This window comes from Hylobates moloch, unplaced genomic scaffold (assembly GCF_009828535.3).
Source record: "Hylobates moloch isolate HMO894 unplaced genomic scaffold, HMol_V3 SCAFFOLD_18, whole genome shotgun sequence".
Classification (NCBI taxonomy): Eukaryota; Metazoa; Chordata; class Mammalia; order Primates; family Hylobatidae; genus Hylobates; species Hylobates moloch.
In genome coordinates, this window is record NW_026652293.1 from 774,101 (window position 1) to 797,253 (window position 23,153).

General features: G+C 49.2%; 1 protein-coding gene across 1 annotated transcript; it reads left to right on the top strand.

Annotated features, from left to right (window-relative positions):
* The first annotated feature begins 119 nt into the window (after positions 1–119).
* Positions 120–18,464, top strand: MRPL37 (mitochondrial ribosomal protein L37). The gene is made up of 7 exons (XM_032137241.2): positions 120–537; positions 4,962–5,145; positions 5,239–5,354; positions 10,039–10,224; positions 12,596–12,753; positions 16,238–16,441; positions 18,258–18,464. Exons 1-7 carry the CDS (start codon positions 192–194, stop codon positions 18,333–18,335), a joined length of 1,272 nt encoding a protein of 423 aa, XP_031993132.1. The 5' UTR covers positions 120–191; the 3' UTR covers positions 18,336–18,464.
* The last annotated feature ends 4,689 nt before the right edge of the window (positions 18,465–23,153 follow it).

A 23,153-nucleotide genomic window follows, 5' to 3' on the forward strand; every position in this document is an offset into this window, starting at 1 on the left:
AGGTATCACCTATAAGAAAATGAAAACGGGCTGGGGGCCGGTGCAAGACAAGAATATCCTGACTGTGATTGGTTGAATTGGCTGCCATTCCCAAAACGAGCTTTGGCGCCCGGTCCCTCTCGTTCCCAGCAGGCCCTGCGCGCGGCAAGATGGCGGCGTCCAGGTGGAGGTCTTGAGGCTATCAGATCGGTATGGCATTGGCGTCCGGGCCCGCAAGGCGGGCGCTAGCTGGCTCCGGGCAGCTCGGCCTTGGGGGCTTCGGGGCCCCCAGACGCGGGGCGTATGAGTGGGGCGTGCGCTCCACGCGGAAGCGGGAGCCTCCTCCCCTGGATAGGGTGTACGAGATCCCTGGACTGGAACCTATCACCTTTGCGGGGAAGATGCACTTCGTGCCCTGGCTGGCGCGGCCGATCTTTCCGCCCTGGGACCGCGGCTACAAGGACCCAAGGTTCTACCGCTCGCCTCCTCTTCACGAGCATCCGCTGCACAAAGACCAGGCCTGCTATATCTTTCACCACCGTTGTCGCCTTCTCGAGGGTGAGGCCCCAGGACGGGCGGCAAAGGACCGTGTTCCTCTAACCAGAACTGACCCCGACCCTCTGTGGCTTTGGGCAAGACATTGAAACTCTGTGGGTCTTGGTTTCTTCGTCTGCGAAATGGGGCCGTAGTGATTCCCATCTTCTGAGAGTTGTTAGAATTGAGTTGTAAGGAGATGGGCCTGTGTGCGGGAGTAATAGAGAGTTTGCGTGTCAGCGTGAAAAGAGCTGCTTTCTAGGCCTAACCCTGGCTCTCTCTCTTTGACTTTGGGCAAATGGCTGGCCATCCTGGGCCTCTATTTCCTGTGAAGTGAATGGTTTTGACTGGACAGTCCACATTGACCTTTCCAGGTCTGACATTCTGGAGATTAACTGTACATTTGTACATTTAAAAAGTAGATGGAGAGAGTTTATAGTGGAGACAGCAGAATGTTTAATCTCCAGGCCTGTCACCTCTTAAGCCCATGTCTATTCCTCTGTCACTCTCACTAGGGACAGATCAAAATGACTTTGCCAAAACCGGCCTATCTAGAACAGTACCAGATTATTTTCCAGAGTCCATGGAGAAGCTTGTTTATCCCTTTCCCCATTCTTCCATCTTCCTCAAATCAGAATGGTTGAGGTAAGTGGAAACAGTATTTTCCAACGAGTAATTAGGAAAAAAAAAAAAAAAAACAGGCAAATCTGGCAAGACTGGGGGACTAAGCCATAGAATAAATTCTAGGTTTGAAAAAACTTAAGTCAATTGGCCAGCCTCTTAAGCTTCTCAATTCCATTCCTGAAAGCTGATTTTCTAGCCTTTAAACACTTCCAGTGTCCTTACAAGGTACTGGGAAGGATCTCACAAGACTTGGCATCCTTGAGTGACCCTGGTAACAATACCAAGTGGATGAATGCATTAGCAGTATTTTAGACGTTAAGATTACATTCATTTGCCTAGGCTGAAAATGTATTGTGTATCCTATGTTTTTGCTACTCACAGAGAGGTTCTGTAGGCTGTAATAAAACTCTGCAAGATACAGGGCTAGAGAAGCCATTTGGGGTAATGGAGAGAGGTGATGGTCTTTAGGGTAGACAGACTCAGATTCTCCTCCTAGCCTGGTCACTTACAAGGTATGTGAGTTGGAGCAAATTTCCTTAGTCTCTGAGTTTCACTTTTCATTTTATAAAATCCCATCTAACTTGCAGGTAAAGCTCCTGGCACAGGGTAGATGGTGACTTTCAGTAAAGGGCAGCTCTAATTATCACCTATTTTTCATATGCAAATAAAACATAAAGTCTTAATATTTTATCTATTGTCAAGTTTAAGGAACAGTGGTGGTGTCAGAACTAAAACTTAGTTTATCTGACTCCTAGTCCAGGGCTCTTTCTGCTGCACCAAAAATCCAGAAGTTACTTTTTTTTTTTTTTTTTTTGAGACAGCATCTTGCTGTGTTGCCCAGGCCAGAGTACAGTGGCGTGATCGTGCCTCACTGCAGCCTTGACCACCAAAGTTCAAGTGATCTCCCACCTCAGCTTCCTGAGTAGCTGGGACCACAGGTGCATGCCACTACTCCCGGCTAGTTTTTTAATTATTTGTGAAGAGGAGGTCTCACCGTGTTGTGCAGGCTGGTCTGAAAGTCCTGGACTCAAGTGATCCTCCTGCCTCGGCCCCCCAAAGTGCTGGGATTATAGGTGTGAGCCACTTCCCCTGCTCCAAAGTTACATTTCTAAACATTTATATTTCTGGTGTGATGTCTTGTGGATCTTAAAGTGAAAAGTCTTATTGTACTTATTGCCTTTCATTTATTACCATAAGAGAAATTGCCTGAGGGTGTCTCCCCCAAAGTATCTTAAGCTCCCTTCCATCCCACACATTGTCTGTCTGCCTGTCTCTTTCCTTCCTTCCTTTCTCTCTGTCTCTCTCTCTCTTTTTTTTCTTTCGACAGACTCTTGCTCTGTCACTCAGGCTGGAGTGCAGTGGCACAATCTCACTGCAGCCTCTACCTCCCAGGCCTAATCTATCCTTCCACCATAGCCTCCTAAGTAGCTGGGATTACGGGCACATGCCATCATGCCTGGCTAATTTTTTGTATATCTTTTGTAGAGATGAGGTTACACCATGTTGGCCAGGCTGGTCTCAAAGCAGTCTGCCTACTTCAGCCTCCCAGAGTGCTGAGGTTATAGGTGTGAGCCACCATGTCTGGCCCAGACACAATTTTCAAATGAAGATATGACCTTGAGTCAGAGAAGTGTTCTTCCAGCTGAGATGGGTAGTCTGCCAACCAAGGCAGCCACCAGCCTTCTGTTAATTTTTGGGCATGATCATTGAGAAGAATATAGTATTGATTTTTCATTTGAAAATAGAGGACTGATGTGTTTACTTGATCCAGAACTTAGATACCTAGGTCTATGCATGTTCCTCCCTTAGAGAAGCCAAATTTGGGGAAAGTGAAGCTAGGGAGGTCTTTGCCTGGCACCACAGCCCATCCCACTGAGAGTAGCTAAGTTTCTTTAATGTTTAAAGACTGTCACGCTAAACTGAATCTATTTTAGCTTGCATATACACCATCTTTTATTTATTTATTTATTTATTTTAGAGACAGGGTCTCACTCTGTCACCCAGGCTGGAGTGCAATGGTGTGATCATAGCTCACTGCAGCCTTGACCTCCTGGGCTCAAGTCATCCTCCCACCTCCTGAGTTACTGGGATTATAGGCATGAGCCACTAGGCCTGGCTACGTGTACGCCATCTTTTCATGCAAAGTATTTTGGGCAGCTTATTTATAACACAACCAGATTAAATTAAAAAACAGGCGAGGGGATCAGTACAAAGGGAAAATAAAACAGATAATACAACAAAAATTCATTATGTGAGGTTCTACTTAATTTACTTTTTTTTTTTTTTTTTTGAGGTGGAGTCTTGCTCTGTTGCCTAAACTGGAGTGCAGTGGCGTGATCTTGGCTCACTGTAGCCTCTGCCTCCCAGGTTCAAGTGATTCTCCTGCCTCAGCACCCCCAGGTAGCTGAGATTACAGGCAAGCGCCACCGTACCCAGCTAATTTTTTTGTATTTTTAGTAGAGACGGGGTTTTCCCATGTTGGCCAGGCTGGTCTCAAACTCCTGACCTCAAGTGATCTGCCCACCTCAGCCTCCCAAAGTGCTGGGATTACAGGCGTGAGCCACCATGCCCGGCCTAAAGTTCTGCATTCTAAAGGGAAGCCCCAAATGTGGCTCTGAGCTTGCTAACAATCAACAAATGGTACATAGCTAGGGTCAGCTAACTAGGTCAGCTGCTTGTTTTTATAAATGAAGTTTTATTGGAATAAAACCATGCACACTTGTTAATTATTGCCTATTGCTGCTTTTGTGCTCTAGCAGAGTTGAGTAGTTGTGAGAGAGACTGTGGCCCAGAAGCTGAGAATATTTACTATTTGGCCCTTTGAGAAAATGTTTGTTGACCTCTGGTATAGAGAAAAATATTTTCAGTTACACAATTCACCATGTCTATAAGACAAAACAGGCCAGGCACAGTGGCTAATGCCTATAATCCCAGCACTTTGGGGGGCCTAGGCAGGCAGATTACTTCAGGTCAGGAGTTCAAGACCAGCCTGGACAACATGGTGAAACCCTGTCTCCACTAAAAATACAAAAATTAGCTGGGTGCTGTGGTTTATGCTTGTAATCCAGCTACTTAAGAAGCTGAGGAAGGAGAATCGCTTGAACCTGGGAGGCAGAGGTTGTGGTGAGCCGAGATCATGCTGCTCAGTCATCATGTTGCCCAGTCAGCCTGGGTGACAGAGCGAGACTTCGTCTCAAAAAAAAAAAAAAAAAAAGACAAAACAAAACAGTTCTGTATCCAGGAAAAGCCCAACCTTTCTATACTAAGGCCAGAGAGGTTCAGCTCCTTAAAATATTCATGAAAATCCGAAAGTTATTCCCAGTTACTTCCAAAGTTGCTTTCCCCTGAGAAGGCAGCATGGGCTTATGCCTAGACCCACACCTAACAAATGAGGTATATTTGGTAGACATAGGCTATATTTGGTAGTTAGGGCTGGGTTGTGGGTTATTAGAAAGGATCTTAAATGAAAGGTTGGCATCCATCAATTTAGTACCATAACCTAGGGTCTATCCACTGCTTGCAGCATTCGGCTATATTATCTCAGTGTCTTAGCCACTGTTTGAATTCCTCTAGTGGCAGGCGCTCACCACCTCAGCCACCTATTAACCATCCTGAAGTAGGTGGCCATTCCTGAAGGTGAGTTGGAATCTGACTTTCTTAGCTTCTGCTCTTCACTTTTGGTTCTATCCCCTCACGTGTCACAGAACAAATCCAGTTTCTCACTTGAGGCAGCCTTTTTACTAAGATGCTACCTGGCAGGTGTAAGCATCTCTTCCTGAATCCTTTTCTTTCTTTCTTTCTTTTTGTGGCTGATCACCTCAAAGGTGTAAAGCAGGCCCTCTGGCTCACCAAGACCAAGTTAATAGAAGGCCTTCCCGAGAACGTGCTTAGCCTTGATGATGATCCAAGGAACCACATAGAGAACCAAGACGAGCGCGTTCTGAATGTGATCTCTCATGCCCGTCTCTGGCAGACCACTGAGGCAATCCCCAAGAGAGAGACCTACTGGTAAGTTCCCCCAAGTAAAGAAGATTTCCTACTACTGGATCTTCGAGTTGACCTGTTGCTTTAAGCCCCCAAATGTCTCTTTTTGTCTTCAAGCCCGGTCATCGTAGACAACCTAATCCAGCTGTGTAAATCTCAGATTCTCAAGCATCCTTCTCTGGCCAGGAGGATCTGTGTCCAAAACTCCACGTTTTCTGCTACCTGGAACCGAGGTTGGTCATCTTGTACACCAGAAAGCCTTGGTCTGTTTTTTTTTTGCCTTTCTACTCTTAACCCCACCACCAGCTCCCATCCCCCTGCCCCCAAATACCTATCCTCGCTCCCATCATTCCTGGTCTCATTTTGTAGGCTCAGACACACCCTCAGTATCATTAGCCATAGCCCAACCATTTTTGTTTTTAATCACTTTCTAAGACATTAATTCAACCATTAACAGTCAGCCATATCTATTGAGTGCTTAGGATGTGCATGGGAAGTGCCTAAATGCTGAAGGTAAGGAAATTTATAATAAAGCACATGTAGCCTCCGCCCTCACAATGCTCATATGCTATTGCAATAGTCTTCATTACCTCACACCTCTCTAGGCTTCCAAATCCATTTTCAGCATGGCCTGCTAGAGTGATCTTTCTAAAGTGCAAGTCTTTATGTCCCTGCCCTGTTTCAGATCCTTCACTGTCTCCTAGTAGTGTAAACCGTTTATCGTGGGTGACCAGCCCTCGTGATTTAGTCGCCACTTAGTCTTTCTAGTCTTATCTCCTGCTCTACTGCCCCCCACCCCATCCCTAAATTAGCCACTTTCAGCTTTTTAGCATCAAGCTTTCACACCCATGTGCCTTTGCACATGCTGTGCACTCTGTCTGGAATACTTTTTTTTTGTTTGATTTTTATTTTTATTTATTTATTTATTTATTTTATTTATTTTTTTGAGACGGAGTCTCACTCTGTCGCCCAGGCTGGAGTGCAGTGGCACAATCTCAGCTCACTGCAAGCTCCGCCTCCCAGGTTTACGCCATTCTCCTGCCTCAGCCTCCCGAGTAGCTGGGACTACAGGCGCCCACCACCATGACCGGCTAATTTTTTGTATTTTTAGTAGAGACGGGGTTTCACCATGTTAGCCAGGATGGTCTCGATCTCCTGACTTCGTGATCCACCTGCCTCGGCCTCCCGAACTGCTGGGATTACAGGTGTGAGCCACCGCACCTGGCCTGTTTATTTATTTTTTGAGACAGAGTCTTGCTGTGTCGCCCAGGCTGGAGTACAGTGGTGCGATCTCAGCTCACTGCAACCTCTGCCTCCTGGGTTCCAGCAATTCTTGTGCCTCAGCCTCCCGAGTAACTGGGATTATAGGCGTATGCCACCACACCCGGCTAATTTTTGTATTTTTAGTGGAGATGGGGTTTCACCATGTTGGCCAGGATGGTCTTGAACTTTGGCCTCAAGTGATCCGCCCATCTTGGCCTCCTAAAGTGCTGGGATTACGGACATGAGCCACCGCTCCCGGCCTGGAATACTCTTTTCTGCTTTCTTTTCTTTTCTTTTTTTTTTTTTTTTCCGGATGGAGTTTCGCTCTTGTTGCCTGGGCTGGAGTGCAATGGCATCATCTCAGCTCACTGCAACCTCTGCATCCTGGGTTCAAACGATTCTCCTGCCTCAGCCTCTCAAGTAGCTGGGATTACAGGCACCTGCCACCACGCCCAGCTAATTTTTGTATGTGTGTGTATTTTTAGTAGAGATGGGGTTTCACTGTTTTGGCCAGGCTGGTCTTGAACTCCTGACCTCAGGCAATCCACTTGCCTTGGCCTCCCAAACTGCTGGGAATACAGGCGTGAGCCACCGCGCTTGGCCCACTGCTTTCTTCATTTAACCAAATTGTCCTTATCTGCAAGACTTCACTCAAGCCCCCCTTCTCTGTGAATCCGGGCTGGGGTATCTTTTCCTCCTCTGTGTTCTTTATGCCCATTCTGCCATCATAGCACAGATTACACTGTACTGTCTGTGTCTACTGTCGGTTCTGTCTACCCTACTCAACTGAGCTCCTGATGGCTGGGACCATATCTTACTCACATTGTCCACAGTGTCTAACAGTTCATGGTACACAGTAGGTGCTGACTGAAGGGATACGTAAATGCACATACCTACTGTTGGTGTTTCAGGCAGGGATGTTTAGAGAACACAGGTGTTCTAACTGGTGGAATCCTGGAGCAGGAAAACCAGCTACGGAATGATTTGGGATTTCAGGACATCTGCTTGGTCAGGATTTGTGTATAGACTCCTGGCAAAGAGTCAGCTTTGCAGAGGTAATGACACCACTAAGGAAATTAGTGAACCTCATTAATAGAGGAGTACTTGGCCCATCATCAAGTATTACCTCTAATTAAACTACCCCATTTGGAGCTGTCACTGGAGGAGGAATATGGAGGGAATTGAATCAGAAACCACATAAGAGTGGTCTGTGGGGAGAATGGAAAACCCAAGGTTAAGAGAGGTCCATGCACATTTATTTTTCTTGCAGATTGTATGTGAGGAAACAGGAAATACTTTAGAAAACTATTCTTGAGGTGTGACAGATCAGAGTTTATCCACCCACAGATGTAGTATCCCTTTCTTACCTATCCAGTAAGCGAGGCCACATGCTAATTAATGACAGTGCTGTTGACCAAACCAATTTTTAGATATACAAGAAAACCAGCCTTGATCCATTACCATCACACTGTGGCTATTTCTGAAAACCCAAGCACCTTCTGAGAAAGATTTGCCTCTGCGGATACTCCTCAGGAGGCCTTTCTCAAAGTGTTTTTCCAGGCACATTTTGTCTGGTGGTAGCATGTGACCTCCTGTAGGGGAGCTCTGTGAAGGGCATCTATGCATGTTCACAATGGCTGGCTTGCTGATGAGTCAGATGTGAGTTTGTTTTCCTCTTGCTACCTACGTCTGCATGTAGCATATATGCTAATCCGACTTCAGTGAAGCTGTTTGACTGGCCAGGGTTTTCCCAGGGTTGTTAAGGACAATCTGGCCCCTTTCCTAAGTTTAAGAATATCCTCTGCCTTGGCTGGGTGCGGTGGCTCATTCCTGTAATCCCAGCACTTTGGGAGGCCAAGGCGGGTGGATCACGAGGTCAGGAGATCAAGACCATCCTGGCTAACACGGTGAAACCCCGTCTCTACTAAAAATATAAAAACAAAAAAATTAGCCGGGCATGGTGGTGGGCACCCGTAGTCCCAGCTACTCGGGAGGCTGAGGCAGGAGAATGGCGTGAACCCGGGAGGTGGAGTTTGCAGTGAGCCGAGATTGCGCCACTGCACTCCAGCCTGGGCGACAGAGCAAGACTCCGTCTCAAAAAAAAAAAAAAGCATCTCCTCTACCTCTAGTCTCAGTGCTTCTCTCTCTCTCCATCACTACTTCCCTGCTGTATCCTACTCTAGTCACCTGGATTTCTCTCCCTAAATTCTGCCACGGAGTTGCCTGCACCTGTGCCTTTGCACATTCTTCCTCCTTAACTAGAGTGCTTTTCCCCCTTTCTTTGCCTGGCAAGCTCTTACCCAGTGGTTTTCAACTAGGGACAGTTTTTCCCTCTGGAGGACATTTGGCAGTGTGTGGAGACATCTTTGACATGATGTGGATGGGGTGTGGGGAGATGGGATGGGGAGGGAGTTCAAATGTCATCTAGTAAGTAGAAGCCAGGATGCTGCTAAACATCCCACAGTACACAGGACATTCCCTCCCCCGACTCCGCCAAAGAGTTACCTGATCCAAATGTGAATAGTGCTGCAGTTAAGAATCTCTGCTCTTATCCATCCTTCCAGATGTCATTTTAAGGCATTGCTTCTTTCAGGGAGCTTCCCATTCCCAGAGAAGTTCAGTTTTCCCCACCTGTACAATTTTTGAATATGTTTCATCCTTTTCACTGCAGCACTCACTACCTGGTGGGGTCCTTGAGAGGAGAGAGTAACTCTCACGCATCTCTGGTTTCCCAGGTTACAGCAGGTGCTCAGGAAGATCCGGATGGGGCAGGCTTCACTCCCCAGAGACCATCAGCCCTCAGGGTTTATTGGGAAGGGAACACAGGAAGAAGAGTGCATTGGTTCATCCCCTCTTAAGGATCCCAGGATTAACATCCTAACTCATAGTTTTGTGTTCTGTGATTAGGCTGATCTAGAAATGCTATAAATGACTTGAGACTCATGGGAGGATGAAGGCTTTAGACTTTGCAGAATTGAGAAAGTCTTTAATTTTTTTTTTTTTTTTTTTTTTAAAGTTTTTTGAGACAGTTTCACTCTGTTACCCAGGCTGGAGTGGAATAGCATGATCTTGGCTCACTGCAACCTCTGCCTCCCAGGTTCAAGCGATTCTCGTGCTTCAGCCTCCCTAGTAGCTGGGATTATAGGCACGTACCACCACTCCTGGCTAATTTTCTTTTTTTTTTTTGAGACGGAGTCTCGCTTTGTTGCCCAGGCTGGAGTGCAGTGCCGTCATCTCAGCTCACTGCAAGCTCCACCTCCTGGGTTCACGCCATTCTCCTGCCTCAGCCTCCCAAGTAGCTGGGACTACAGGTGCCTGCCACCATGCCTGGCTAATTTTTTGTATTTTTAGTAGAGACAGGGTTTCACCATGTTAGCCAGGATGGTCTTGATCTCCTGACCTCGTGATCCACCCGCCTTGGCCTCCCAAAGTGCTGGGATTACAGGCATAAGCCACTGCGCCTGGCCAATTTTTTGTATTTTTTTAGTAGAGACGACGCTTTGTCATGTTGCCCAGGCTGACCTAGAACTCCTGGCTTCCAATGATCCACCTGCCTTGGCCTCCCAAAGTGCTGGGATTATAGGCATGAGCTACTGCGCCCAGCTGCAAAAGCCTTTAGTACCAGGTTAGAGTAACCATTTTTCTCCCTTTTAGAGTCTCTTCTCCTTCAAGTCCGTGGTTCTGGTGGAGTCCGACTGAGCACTAAGGATCCTCTGCCCACCATCGCCTCCAGAGAGGAGGTTGAAGCTACTAAGAATCATGTTCTAGAGACCTTCTGCCCCATATCACCCATCATCGATCTTCATGAGTGCAATATTTATGATGTGAAAAATGACACAGGTAAGGATCAATGTCTTGGACTTTTAGGCAGTGTGGAGGAGAAGGACATGCTTTTTCTGGAGGGAAAGGATATACTAAGAACTTGCTAGGTGCTAGGCACCTCGCGTGTATTACCTGTCTCCTAGGATCCATGTGGCAGCCCCATGAGACAACTACTATTGTCTCCATTTCATAGGCAAAGAAACTGCAGCTCAGGGAGGTTAAGTGATTTGCTCAAAGGCTAACTTTACGTTTTACCTTGGAGAAGTAACTCTGTTACATCAGAGTGGCTTGAGGGGCTTTTTTTTTTCTTCAACAAACTGTATCATTGGGCGTTTGAGGGGCTTTTCACCAAGGCTTTTTCTTTATTCATAGGTCCCATGAAAGGCACCCATTTTCTGTTTACCTTGTAAACTCTGGCCAACCCCCTTTAGGAACTGCGGAAGCCCCATGGACATTGAATGGGGCCATTAATCCAAACTCCATCAAGCAAGGGACCACCATGTACTCAGTCAGACAAGACATCACAAGGGAATGAGACTAGGCTGGCCCCCACTTCCTGCCATCCACCGTGTCCTCACGAGCTGTAGCATCTTCCTCATAAACCCCTTCATTGTCACAACCACAACCTGGGTCAGTCTTTACTGTCCTTACCTAGCCTATTGCCACAGCCTCCCAGCTGGTCGGTCTAACCCCACACTATTTTCTCTCTGGTCCATTGTAGTTCATAATTCCAGAGTAGCCTTTCCCCAACACCACTTTCATCCCATCTGTCTTCATGCCCACCTCCCCGTGACCTGTTGAGTAAAGTTGGAACTCCTTTGCTCATCATGAAAGGGCCTTCACATCTGGTCTCTGCCCCATCCCCAGCCTCATCTTTGCCTCCCCCACCTGCCCTGTTTCTTGTGACTGTGCTAAATTCATCATGCCCTCTCTCACCTCCATGCCTTGTCACTTCCTCTCCCTCTGCTGAAGCTCTTGGCCATTCTTCCTTTTTGGTTTCAGCTTGCTAACTTGTCATCTTTCACAGTTCATCTTAGGAATCACTTTCTCTCAGAAATGCTTTGGGATCTTCCAGTTTCATCAGGGTCCTTCCGACTGTCCTCCCACAGCCCCTGACTTACCTCACATCTTGACATGTCCCTCCATACAGATATGGTCAGTTTTCCTGTCTGTCTCCCCTCTAAACTGTGAGCTCCTCAAAGGCAGTGGCAGGCTCTGCCTGGCCTCCATTCCTGGCACCTGTCTTACAGCTTGGCACAGAGTGAGTTCTAGATATTTACCTGTGCCGAGTACCTGAGCAGGCTGAAGGACTAAACATGCAGGAGAGCCACGCCTCCTCTAGGCTTTTCAGAGCCTGCATTATTCTCCCAGCCTCTTTTTTTTTTTTTTTTTTTTTTTTTTAGACAGGGTCTCAGTCTGTCACTCAGGCTGGAGTGCAGTAGCACAATTGTTGCTCACTGCAGCCTTGACCTCCCAGGCTCAAGCAATCCTCCCACCTCAGCCTCCTGAGTAGCTGGGACCACAGGCGTGTGCCACCACACCTGGCTAATTTTTGTATTCTTTTTAGAGATATGGTCTTATTATGTTTCCTAGGCTGGTCTAAAACTCCTGGGCCCAAGCGATCTGCTCGCCTCAGCCTCCCAAAGTGCTGGGATTACCGGCATGAGCCACCAGGCCCAGCCTTCCCAACCTCTTTCTTCCTTCTTTTCACCTATATTCAGTAATCCAGATCACTTATTCTAGAAGTTCCCAACCTACCAAGAGTTACTCGTAGCCATGCGGGAGAAGAGAATCATGACTTGACAAGGTCATGGCTGAAAAGAACAAGTGCTAAACTTTGATTCTCAGCACCAGTGTTGTGTGGGTCAGTTGTGAATGATGAGGCAAGTCATTTGTCACTAATATTAAAGTAGTAAATTTTGCAAATGACTTGCTTTCTTTTGAATAATTACCACAGATTTCAAGTTCTCCTTCTCCTAACATCACTGTCATCTGTGTGCCAGAATGAGAGAGAAAGGTGTGGAGTTAGAACTAGCTTGCAAGAAGCACCTATAACAGGTTGGCAGGCATTTTCTGTGAAGAGTCAAATAGTAAATCTTTTAGGTTTTACAGGCCACATATGGTCTCTGTCACAGCTACCCAATAGTCATACGTAAATGAGTGAGTGTGGTTGTGCTCCAAAGAAAATGTTATTTACAAAAATAGGTAGCAGGTCAGATTTGGCCAGCAAGCTGAAGTTTGCCAGCCCCTGAGCTATAGTGATAGTACCCACCTTTGTTGAGTCTCTGTGTAGCACCTGTCCCTGGGCTAAGGTGAGGTGACTTTCCTGCGGCTTTGTGGCAGGCTGATGAATCCTTTCCACCCCTCCACATAATTGTGTCTCTTGCAGGATTCCAGGAAGGCTATCCTTACCCCTATCCCCATACCCTGTACTTACTGGACAAAGCCAATTTACGACCACACCGCCTTCAACCAGATCAGCTGCGGGCCAAGATGATCCTGTTTGCTTTTGGCAGTGCCCTGGCTCAGGCCCGGCTCCTCTATGGGGTACGTATGTGGAGAAGACCACTGAGCTGCTTTACATGGTGTTGGTCTCCTCCCTTAAGGTTATTGCTTGGAGGAAGAAAGGGGATATAGGGGAACTGATTCCTTGACTGAGGAGTTTTAGGGAGGAGTACTTCAGCCCACCCTGTGGAGATGAGCCAACATCACTAGGGAGTGACTGCCTGTGCTTCACCTAAGTAGCTCACTTGATCACAGTAGCCCACATGTTTTACTGAAGTCCCCACTTTCTAAGCTATGCCATAGAATTACAGGGAGGCCATGCAGCTTATCAGCATTACACAGCACTAAATGATGGAGATAGGACTGCAGCTAGGTCTGCCCCACTCTGAAGTCTTCAGTTGTTTGTGCTGCAGCATGCTGCTTCTGTTCTCATAATGGCAGAAGCGGAGCACAGGCAGGAGGAAGTGGAGCAATAGAGATGGCCAAGCCCTGCCCGCCAACTCAGGATGGGTGCTGGGGACCCAAGATACTCATTGGTGTTAGCCCCTGATCCTAAGAGGAGGTTTCAGAGACCTAGATGGTATAGAATACAGACTAACTTGTCACAGAGAGCTGTCCCAAGATGGGGGAAGCCTGGCTCTGGGAGCAAAGGCCTCCAGGGAGGGGAGGGCTATATGGGAGCCCTCAAGCAGGCCTGAGACACCAGATCCCTGGTTTGGAGTGTGCTGGGGGTAGTTCATGAAAGCCACTGCTGGACCCCCAGGTCTTGGTTAGAGCCTGAGTCTTTTCTAGAGGAGGAATGAGGAAAAGTACTGTTTCCCATCTTATTTGGCCTAGGGGGAGTTGGAGAGCCGTGGTTAGCCAAATGGATAGGGAGTGGAATGGGCCTTGCCCAGATTGAGCACCTGCTGCATACCACACATTTATTTAGAGTTTTTATTAAAAAAAAAAATGAGTGGTTTGTTCGTAAAATGTAGTGTTGGATTAGCAGCAGGAGCATCATCCGGGAACTTGTTGAAAATGCGATACCCTCAGACCTGCCCCAGACCTGCTGGATCAGAAACCCTGGGGTTGGGGCCCAGTGATCAGCGTTTTAACAAGCCCCCCAGTTATGCTGCTACAAGCTCGAGTTTAAAAACCACTGAACTGGCCGGGCGTGGTGGCTCACGCCTGTAATCCCAGCACTTTGGGAGGCCGAGGTGGGAGGATCACTTGAGGCCAGGAGTTTGAGACCAGCCTGGCCAACATGGCGAAACCCCGTCTCTACTAAAAACAAAGATTAGCTGGGTGTGGTGGTGCATACCTGTAATCCCAGCACTTTGGGAGGCTGAGGTGGGAGGATTACTTGAGGCCAGGAGTTCCAGACCAGCCTGGCCAACATGGCGAAACCCCATCTCTACTAAAAATACAAAGATTAGCTGGGTGTGGTGGCATGCACATGTAATCCCAGCTACTCGGGAGGCTGAGGCATGAATGTTGCTTTAACCGAGGAGGCGGAGGCTGCAGTGAGCTGAGATTGCACCACTACACTCCAGTCTGGGTGACAATGAGACTGTGCCTCAAAGGAAAAAAAAAAAAAAAAGAAAAGAAAAGACAACCACTGAACTGAAATTTTAGAACATGGCATTATTTAATCCTTGTAGTTTTTTAACCCCATGTGGCAGATGCTATTAGCTTCATTTTATAGATGGTGAAACTGAGGCTCAGGGAGGCTAAGGAACTTGCCCAAGGATACACAGCTAAAAAATTAGTAGCTGTCAGATCTTTATGTGACCTTTCTGTGTCTTTCCAATCCTAGGACAATTGTCTTTATTCCCATTCTCTGACTATATACTTCCTGAAGGCTCCAAAAGATTAGGTAACTTGCCCAAGATCTCACAGCTAATGAGTGGGGAAGCAAAGCTTGGAACCATGATCTCTCCAGTTTTGAAGGATGTGCTACTCCCAACTCAGGCAGGAGAAGGAGGCAGAGATAGTCAAAACCCTGGTCCCAGGCCTGCAGACTCACTGTAGCCTCTGTGCCAGCTATTGCCATCAGAGCCTGGGTAGCAACGATACCACTAATTACCACCCAGTTGGGTAGGAGTGGAGGCCTCCTTCAGCCCCTCCAGGTACAAATTATTCCTGGGGATGTGAAGTTGAGCAATTATGGGAAGAGCCTCCATGTAAAAGGTAAAATTGCTGAGAAATTTATGTACTACTTGCAGTTTTATTGATCTGTTGAGGGAGATAAGAGTCAATACAGAATTCTCGGCTAACACTTACAGGTACTTTTCTTTTTATTTATTTTTCATGCAGCTAAGAACAGGTATTTCTAAGGCCAACAGCCCCAGTGTGGCCCACACTGAGGTCTGACATTAGGTATTCCTAATGCCAGATTCAGCCCCAGTGGGGTGAACACAGGCAGCATTTTTGAATCAAGGATGGCCTGCTTCATGGAGCCTGCCTGTTGGATCTTTGTTCAGTGAGTAGCAGTCACCAAACTGGATTGCTGCAAAGTCTCGGCAGGTCACCATATGATTTATCTCCCAAACTGGGACACCATTGAGAATAATGAGGTGCCACTATTAGATACAGTGGGACACCAGGGTTAAACCAGAACAACAGGGCTTTTAGTGACTTAATACCATGGAGTCTGATCTCCATGGGTGACCTGGAGCAAATTATACCACCTCTCTGAAACTCAGTTTCCTTATCTGTTAGTGGGAATACACCTCTAGATTTATGAGAGTAGCGGTGACCTGATGTGAAACTGGCAAGATGCCTGGCACCTGACAGGCCTTCAGTAAGTGACTTTAGGTATTACTACTATTACCAAGTGGCAGTAACTAGAAGAGACCAGTAGCAGGAGTTGACTGGTGAAATCCTGACGCTGGCATGGCTGGAGTGGATACTCCAGAAACATGGCCCATGCTGAGTTGCAGCGTAAGCATGAAGCCCAGTGAATGTGACTGCCAGGCCCTTAGAAGCAAGGCAGGGGCGTGGGGGAAGGGTGTGGTCTGGCATGAGCCTGTTTGGGTTCTACACCACTCATCTTTGTGACTTCAGGCAAGTCACTTTACCTCACCGAATCTCAGTTTCCTCATCTGTCAAATGGGGTGAGAACTGAATGAGATTACATCTATCTGTCGACCCTCCGGATTCACATTTGATAGCTGATGTCACTGTGGTCCTTATCAAGTAACGCCAGGAGTTTGAGGAATTTCTGTCATTAACCCCCCAGCTGGCCTTTCTGAACTCTGGCTTGCCTGGAAATCGCCTCTCAGTGGCAGGAACTATTACTTTGATGTGCTCAAATAGAAGAGCAGGCACCCTGGGGCCATGAGGCACAGCCAGCCTGGGTGAAGGAAGGCCTGGCCCCGGACAGTGCCCTGAACCTCTCATTCTATTTTAATTGCCCCAAAGAGAAGCCATTCAGTGGACGTAGGTGGACGTTGTAAAGGGAAGAACTAGAAGCTGCCTGGGCCGTGCTGTTCCTTACACTCCACAGCTTCTGATTTGTTTTCCTTGTCCCCTTTCCTCTCAGAATGATGCCAGAGTCTTGGAGCAGCCGGTGGTGGTGCAGAGCGTGGGCACGGATGGACGTGTCTTCCATTTCCTGGTGTTTCAGCTGAATACCACAGACCTGGACTCTAGCGAGGGGGTCAAGAATTTGGCCTGGGTGGACTCAGACCAGCTCCTCTATCAGCATTTTTGGTGTCTCCCAGTGATCAAAAAGAGAGTGGTTGTGGTAAGTTGAGCCATCTCCCGGCTGACCCAGGAGGGCCGTGCCTCCTCCCACCTGGTGTGAGGCTCAGGTGGGATTGCCGGGGTGCTCTGTGAGGAGAGCCCTGGCCCTGGGGACTTCCCACCTGGGATCTCTGCCTGTAGGACTCCTTTAGTCCCGCCCCTACCTAAGGCCCTGCCCAGTGCTCCACTCCAGCTCCTGCTTCCCTTTGCACCCTCCAGCCAGTCCAGCTCCTCGCAGCTCCCAGGGTGCTCTGCGGCTTCATTAGCTCTGGCCTTTGTAGGTGCTGCTCCTTTTGTCTGGGAGGCTTCTTGCCTTCTCCCCTCCCCATTACTCTTTGTCAGGCTATCCTCCACTTGTCCTTCTTGGTTTAGCATAAGTGTTTCTTATTTTGGGAAACTTCTGACCACCACCGTCCCCATCCCAACCCTCACTTAAGTGCCTCAGGTGGGCTTCCCTGGCCTCCATATTCCCCCATCACAGCACGATCACATTGCTGTGCATAGAATTTCTTCACATGTTTTTTTTCCTCCACCAAACAGAACTCCAAGCTCCTAGATCCTTGAGGGCAGGGTCTGGGGATGCATTCATTTTGTTTCATCCCACAGATATGGAGTTCCTTCTGTGGCACCATTGCTGCTGCACCCCACTGCTCAGCTGACAGGGTCCAGGCCTGCTCTCTGTGTAGTGGGCAGTAGCAATATCTAAATAAATTCCTGATAGAGCATCAGGCAGTGATATGCACCCTGGAGAGACCTACAGCAGGGTCAGGGACTGCGAAAGCAGAGTAGGGGTACTGCCTGCTCTGGGACCAACTAGGTCCCACACAGGCCTGAGTATGGGCTTGCTAAATGGAGTCGCTGAGCTTTTGAACATTCTCAGCAGGTCCGTTCTTGAACTGGTTCTCCAGCAGCTCTCAGTGCTGTTTCCACCTGAAATACCTGCCGGGTCTGTGCCCTTTGCTTTGGCCCCAGACACCCTCAGTTCACCTGCATAGTCACACCAGCCACCTCCGTGCTCTCTGCTCTTAGGTTTTCCCTCCTGACTCTGTGTCTTCAGCTTCTCTTCCCTCAGCCTCTCCCTTCCAGGATACTGATTCAGGGCTGGGCCTGTTGTGGTTTGGAGACGGCTTCTCCTCACCTCTACAGCCTCATCTCCTGCCGCTCCACCCCTCAGCAATCGCCCTGGGCTCCAGCCCGGTCTTGCCCTCCCTGCCTTCATTTCTACTTCTTCTATTGCATGTGCCGGGCTTTCTGAAGTCTCCTCCTTTTCTTTTTCTTTCTGCCCCATTCTGCTCACCCTTCCACGTATAAATGTTGGCGAGTTGGTCATTTCTTCCTGCTTTCTTCTTTTTCCTACTTCTGCAGTGGGTCTGTCTCCTTTCATTTTCACTATTTGAACAGCTGACTGTAAGCTCCTTGAGGACAAGAACCAGAGTCAAGTTACTGCTGTGTCTCTGTCTCCAGCACAGGATATAGGCCCAGTAGAAAGCAAGCAGGTGCCCAATAAATGTGTGTGGAATGGGGGAGGGATGATTGTCCCTGGGATTAGAGAGGGCAACAACCATCTGCTCCTGGTGGTTGAAGTGAGAGGGCCTCAGGAGCAGAGCAGCGTCAATAGCTGTTTTGGCTGAAGGGGGCTGGGAATGCTTCCTCTTTTCCCAGCCTGCAGCCCCTCAACGCCCCTTCTTAGTCCAAGAGAGAGACAATGTCAGAAAAAGAAAGTTACTGTCCAGGCACTGAAGATTTACTTCAATCCAATCTTTAATTGCTGCCGTTAAACCTAGTAGCAGGACCCTAATGGACTGTGTTCTTTCCAGGAACCTGTTGGGCCAGTTGGTTTCAAGCCAGAGACATTCAGAAAGTTTTTAGCTCTATATTTGCACGGTGCTGTGTGAGCAGAGGACCCCTCTGAATCCTGAAACCCCCCTTGCGTCTCTTCCACGGAAGAGGGCCTGGGCCCCGTGGAGCCTCAGTGCCCGTTTGGCCTGCTGCTCTCGCTGACAATAAAGAGCCCTTGCGTTGCACTGAAGCCTGTGTTTGGTATGAGGGTGCCATGGGGAAGGGCCCCCGCACAAGTCCAAGACCTGGAGCCTGACCTGCCCCAGCTGAAGCCCAGCTCTGCCCTTGACCCATATTGTGATCTTAGATAAGGATCTTCATCTGTCTCTTTCCATTTCTTCATCCGAAACCTGGGGCTAATGCGACTTACATGGTGTTGAAGACTCTGGGTTATGTGTGTGTAGTGTCTGCCACGTGGCAGATACGCTGATGGTCACTAGGTTCTTATGGCATTATTTAAATTGTGGACATATTCCACAATGACTGCAGAAAATCTCGCTAGAATATTTATGGTAGATTTCTCCCTTGTATCCTGGTTAATGGGGCGAGTACACCCCTGGTTCAGCTGGTCTCTGTTTGTCCAAATAATGTCAAGTCCTGATCTGTGCCAGACGCTGCTGCCATGCCAAGCACCTGATACATAGCATATTTAATCTCCACACACCCCTGACAAGGTAAATGTCATTTCCATATTCAAGAAAAATATTGCATGCCTAGCATGTGCCATGCACTGTTCTGGGCCCTAAGAAGAAAACACGGATAATTTAAGGAATTTGCCCAAGGTCACCCATCTGGTGCTATAGGTCAGCTTCCCGAGGAAACGCTTAGAGACTTTTATTTGGGGAGAACCTTTAGGACCAGAACCTGTGGAGAGGGAAGGCAGCAGCAGGTGGGGGCGGGGGGCCCGAGCTCAGTGTGGTTGCGCCTGAGGCCTCACCCAGTTCCTGGGCACGCTGGAGCCAGAGGCAAGGGAGTTGAACCTTCTACAAACACCCCTGGCCTGGCACCAGCCACTGGATATGTGCTGCTTCCCGACAGCGGGTGGGACCTTGGGCAAGGCGGCTTTGTTGGTCTGTAATTCCTGCTGAGGGACTGCTGAGAGCAGCTAGTGTGGGAACTTCCAGCAGCTGGAGGAGCTCTCAGCTAGGCAGTGGCAAAGTGGCGTCCAGCCTGTGTGTCTGCCTCCCAGGCTTGGGCTCTTTCCACTTGAAAGCTTACCTTTTAGGCTTGAGGGATTACCAGGAAAAGCGGCAAGGCACAGAGGACCATGGGGACGGGAAGTGACTGGAAGTGGGGAGGCTGGAGGCTTGGCTGGGGCTGGAGCAGCCAGCTCGGGAGAGGCCTGAACACCAAGCACCTCACCTCCCAGGGCAGCTGACCTGGGGCTCTGGGGACTCTGAGCCCTGCTACCCATTTTACTTTTTATTTTACAGACAGGAGACAATTATGCATAAATGATAAAAGTTCAGAGTTCAGGGAGAGATAAGTTGACCCACCCAAGGTGGTCCCTAGCTAGTCCTTTTCCCTAAGGGTCACAGAGCCTCGAGTTTCTTCCATGCTGTGTGTATCATAAGAATACACATATGTACATGACTGAAGAGTCGTCCTATTTACAGCCTGTTCTGCGCTTCTTTTTTTACCTGATGTCTCTGGATCGTCGGTTCTCGCCACATCACCACATAGGATCTCTTCGTTCTTTTAAGCAGCCGCATTAGTATCTGTTAATGGCAGTCCGGGTTGTTTCCAGTTGTTATTAGAAATAATGCTGCAGTGAGCATCCTCGTTCATGTATCTTAAAGTAGTTTTGCCAGCAGAGCCATTGGGTAAGTTCCTAGCAGTGGAATTGCTGAGTCAAACGTTTTTTTTTTTTAAACAACACTCTGTTGGGAGTACAGAGGAGGAGCTGGTGGGATGGCGGTAGGGAGTCCAGCTGGAGGCCACTGCGGGGATCCTGGGGCAACTGGTGGTGATGGCTTGGTGTGATCCTGAGCAGGCTGAAGCCCCTGGAGACTGCTTGGAGAGGAGTGGGGGTGAGGTGAACTTGGGCCCTGAGTGAGTGGGACGGAAGCTCTGAGTAAGCGGACCGTCAGCAGATGACCTTGTAGCCTGAGGACTGCCTGGAAGGGGGCCAGGGTTGCCGGGCAGGCCTGGGCAGCCTGTCCTTCCAACCCACCCCGAATGAGGACAGCTCAGATGCCGGCCTTAGTGCTAAGTCGTGGAGCCTGGAGCCCAACTGCACTTTTGTGTCAAGGGAGCTGCAAAGTGCAGCTGATCTGCAGAGTGGGGCAGGCAGGACTGGCGGTTTTTTTATTATCCCCATAGAGATGAGGAAACAGGCTTAGAGACCACATGATGCAGTGTGAAGAGCTGGGAAGCTCGTGTGTCATGACAGCCGCCCCTCCACAGACAGGTCCTTGCTTCTGCAAATCCCAAATGTCTACCATCCTCGTCCCCACTCCCTCATTCAGCGCAGGAGAGGAAGTGATGCAGCGGAACCTGAGGGCCTCAGCCAGCCTCCCGCCCAGTACAGGCTCCCCCGCCGGCGAGCTGGTGAAGGAGCAGGAGCACACTGCAGGGAGAGTCATGCTGGATAGCGAAACCCCACGAGAGGAACTTCCAGCAGCAGACTTTGGAAGAAGTGAAATGGTGACATTCCCATTGTGAACGTATTTTTCACTGTCTCATATATTTAAGTTCCTGGTTGATCCATTCAAAAGTTCTTCAGTTCATTTCCAGCAAGCTTCAGTGGCAAGGGAATTCTAATTTGGCCTGGGGGAAAGCCACTTTTGCCCTCCTGTATTCCAGCTGCCCTGTCAGATCCTCCGCTTCCTCGCTGGCAAAATGGGGATACAGCACCTCCCTTCCAGGTTTCTCCACCTTTGGATCAAATAGGCTCCATTCGACAAGGTTTCAAGTCGATGGGTTTGGAGTTCTCAGAAGCCCAGTGGAAAGGTGGGCTTGCTTGAGGGGACCTCACTTGAGGCTACTGCCTGTTCTCGCCCAAGGCTGGCTCAGGCTGGACCTGGGGCAAGTGTTTGGCAGAGGCTCTGTGACAACTCACAGGAGCACGACAGGATCCTCTCAGGCTTTAGACAGCATCTCCCTGGTTCCTCTTTTGCTGTGGGTGAAGGTCTCAGCATGCAGGTGACCTGATTGTCTTGACTGTCTCTTTAACATGGAACTCAGATGTCCGTGACCCACAAGGCCTACCTGCTTCACTGCTGGAAGAACCCCGGTCCAGGGACACTCTCCCCTCAGAATACATCTCCTCATACCCCAAGAAAGACTGCATCCAGGGAGTGGGCTTGCTGCCCAGGGCAGGACCTCCATCCCTTAGAGGCCAGCCTGTCAGAGCAACATGGCCCCTGCCATGTTCACTCTCACACACACATGCACAGGCAGACATGCGCACACACATGTATACAGGCACACCACACTCCCACACATGCAGTCACACTCCCACCCACACACCGCACATTCAGACATGTGCGCACACACACACGTGTGCACGAGACCCATGGGTCTCCTCCCCCTCAGCTAGGCCAATGATGGAACCCAAGAATAGGTCCAGACTGGAGATTGAGCCCTGAGGTCCCTCACCGTAGACCTCCTCTAGGGGCAGCCCATTTAATAAGCACCTACTGTGTACCAGGTGTTGTGCTGGGAGCGAGAGTTACAGAATGAGGGAGACGTGGTCCCCGCCCTATGGGAGCTCCTGGGGTACTGGGTGGACACGGCCAGAGTAGTCTCCTTTGGATTGGCAGTAGCAGGTACCCACAAAGGCCACCTCCTTCCCCACACCTGGGCACGTACCCACCCACAGGTGACAGCATGCCATAGGGAGGGGTGCCACTGGGCACATTCTGGGGCCACTACTCAACGACATCCAGTTATTCCAAGAGCACTCTTCGAGCACCTGCTGGGCACCAGGGCCTGTGCTGGCAATTCTTGGGACAAAGAGGGCTCTTACATGGTCCCTGGCTTAGAGGAGCTCCCAGCCTGATGGGGGAGGCATACACTGAACCAGGCTGTGGGGACCCAGGGAGAGAGCTACCCCAGCCTGGAAGGCTTCCAGGAGGAGGGACCATCTGAGCTACGTTCCAAAGGGCAAGTGGGAAGGAGGAGGGGTCAGCAGGAACAAAGGCCCTGGCTGGGCAGACATCCACAAAGTACTGCAGAGTTGGAGGTGAAGTGCTGAGGGGCAAGGAAAAGCAGGAGTGCGCATGACCCTTCCATGCCCTGCAGCTGTTTGGAAGCTGTCAGGAGCGTGGACTTGGTCCCAGAGTCACGGTGGCCATGGCCACCTAGGTTCCCCACTAGCAAGAAGCCCTCTCCTCTCTGCACCCCTTTTCTTCTCGTGGTCACCACGGCGTCTCGCTCTCCCGGTCTTCTACTCACTGCTCTGCCGCCTTTGTGGGTCCCTCCTGTTCCCCAGACCTCAGGGCCCAGTCCTTCGGCCTCTTCTCCATTCATTCCCTAGATGATTTCAGCCAGTCTTGTGGCTTTAAAGACCTGCTAAATGGTAACAACTCCCATGGTACGTCTGTAGTTCAGACCTGCCTACTTGATGTCTTTACTGGATATCAAATCAGCATCTCAAATTTAACTCACCAGAACAGAGCTCTTCCTGCAGCCTGCCCCACTTCCAGAAACAGCATCTCTGTCCTTCCGTGTCTGTTCACTACTGTATCCCTAGTGCCAGAACAACCCCTGGCATAAAAGGGGTGCTCAGCAAACACGAGTGGATGGATGGAAAGAAGGAAGTCTATGGAGGCTCAAAGTGAGATGGTCTTTGTGGCACTGGAGGGCTGACATGAAGGCAGGAAACCAAGGGCGTGGCTGAATTCCAGAAACCAGATGCCAGGTTCTGCGGC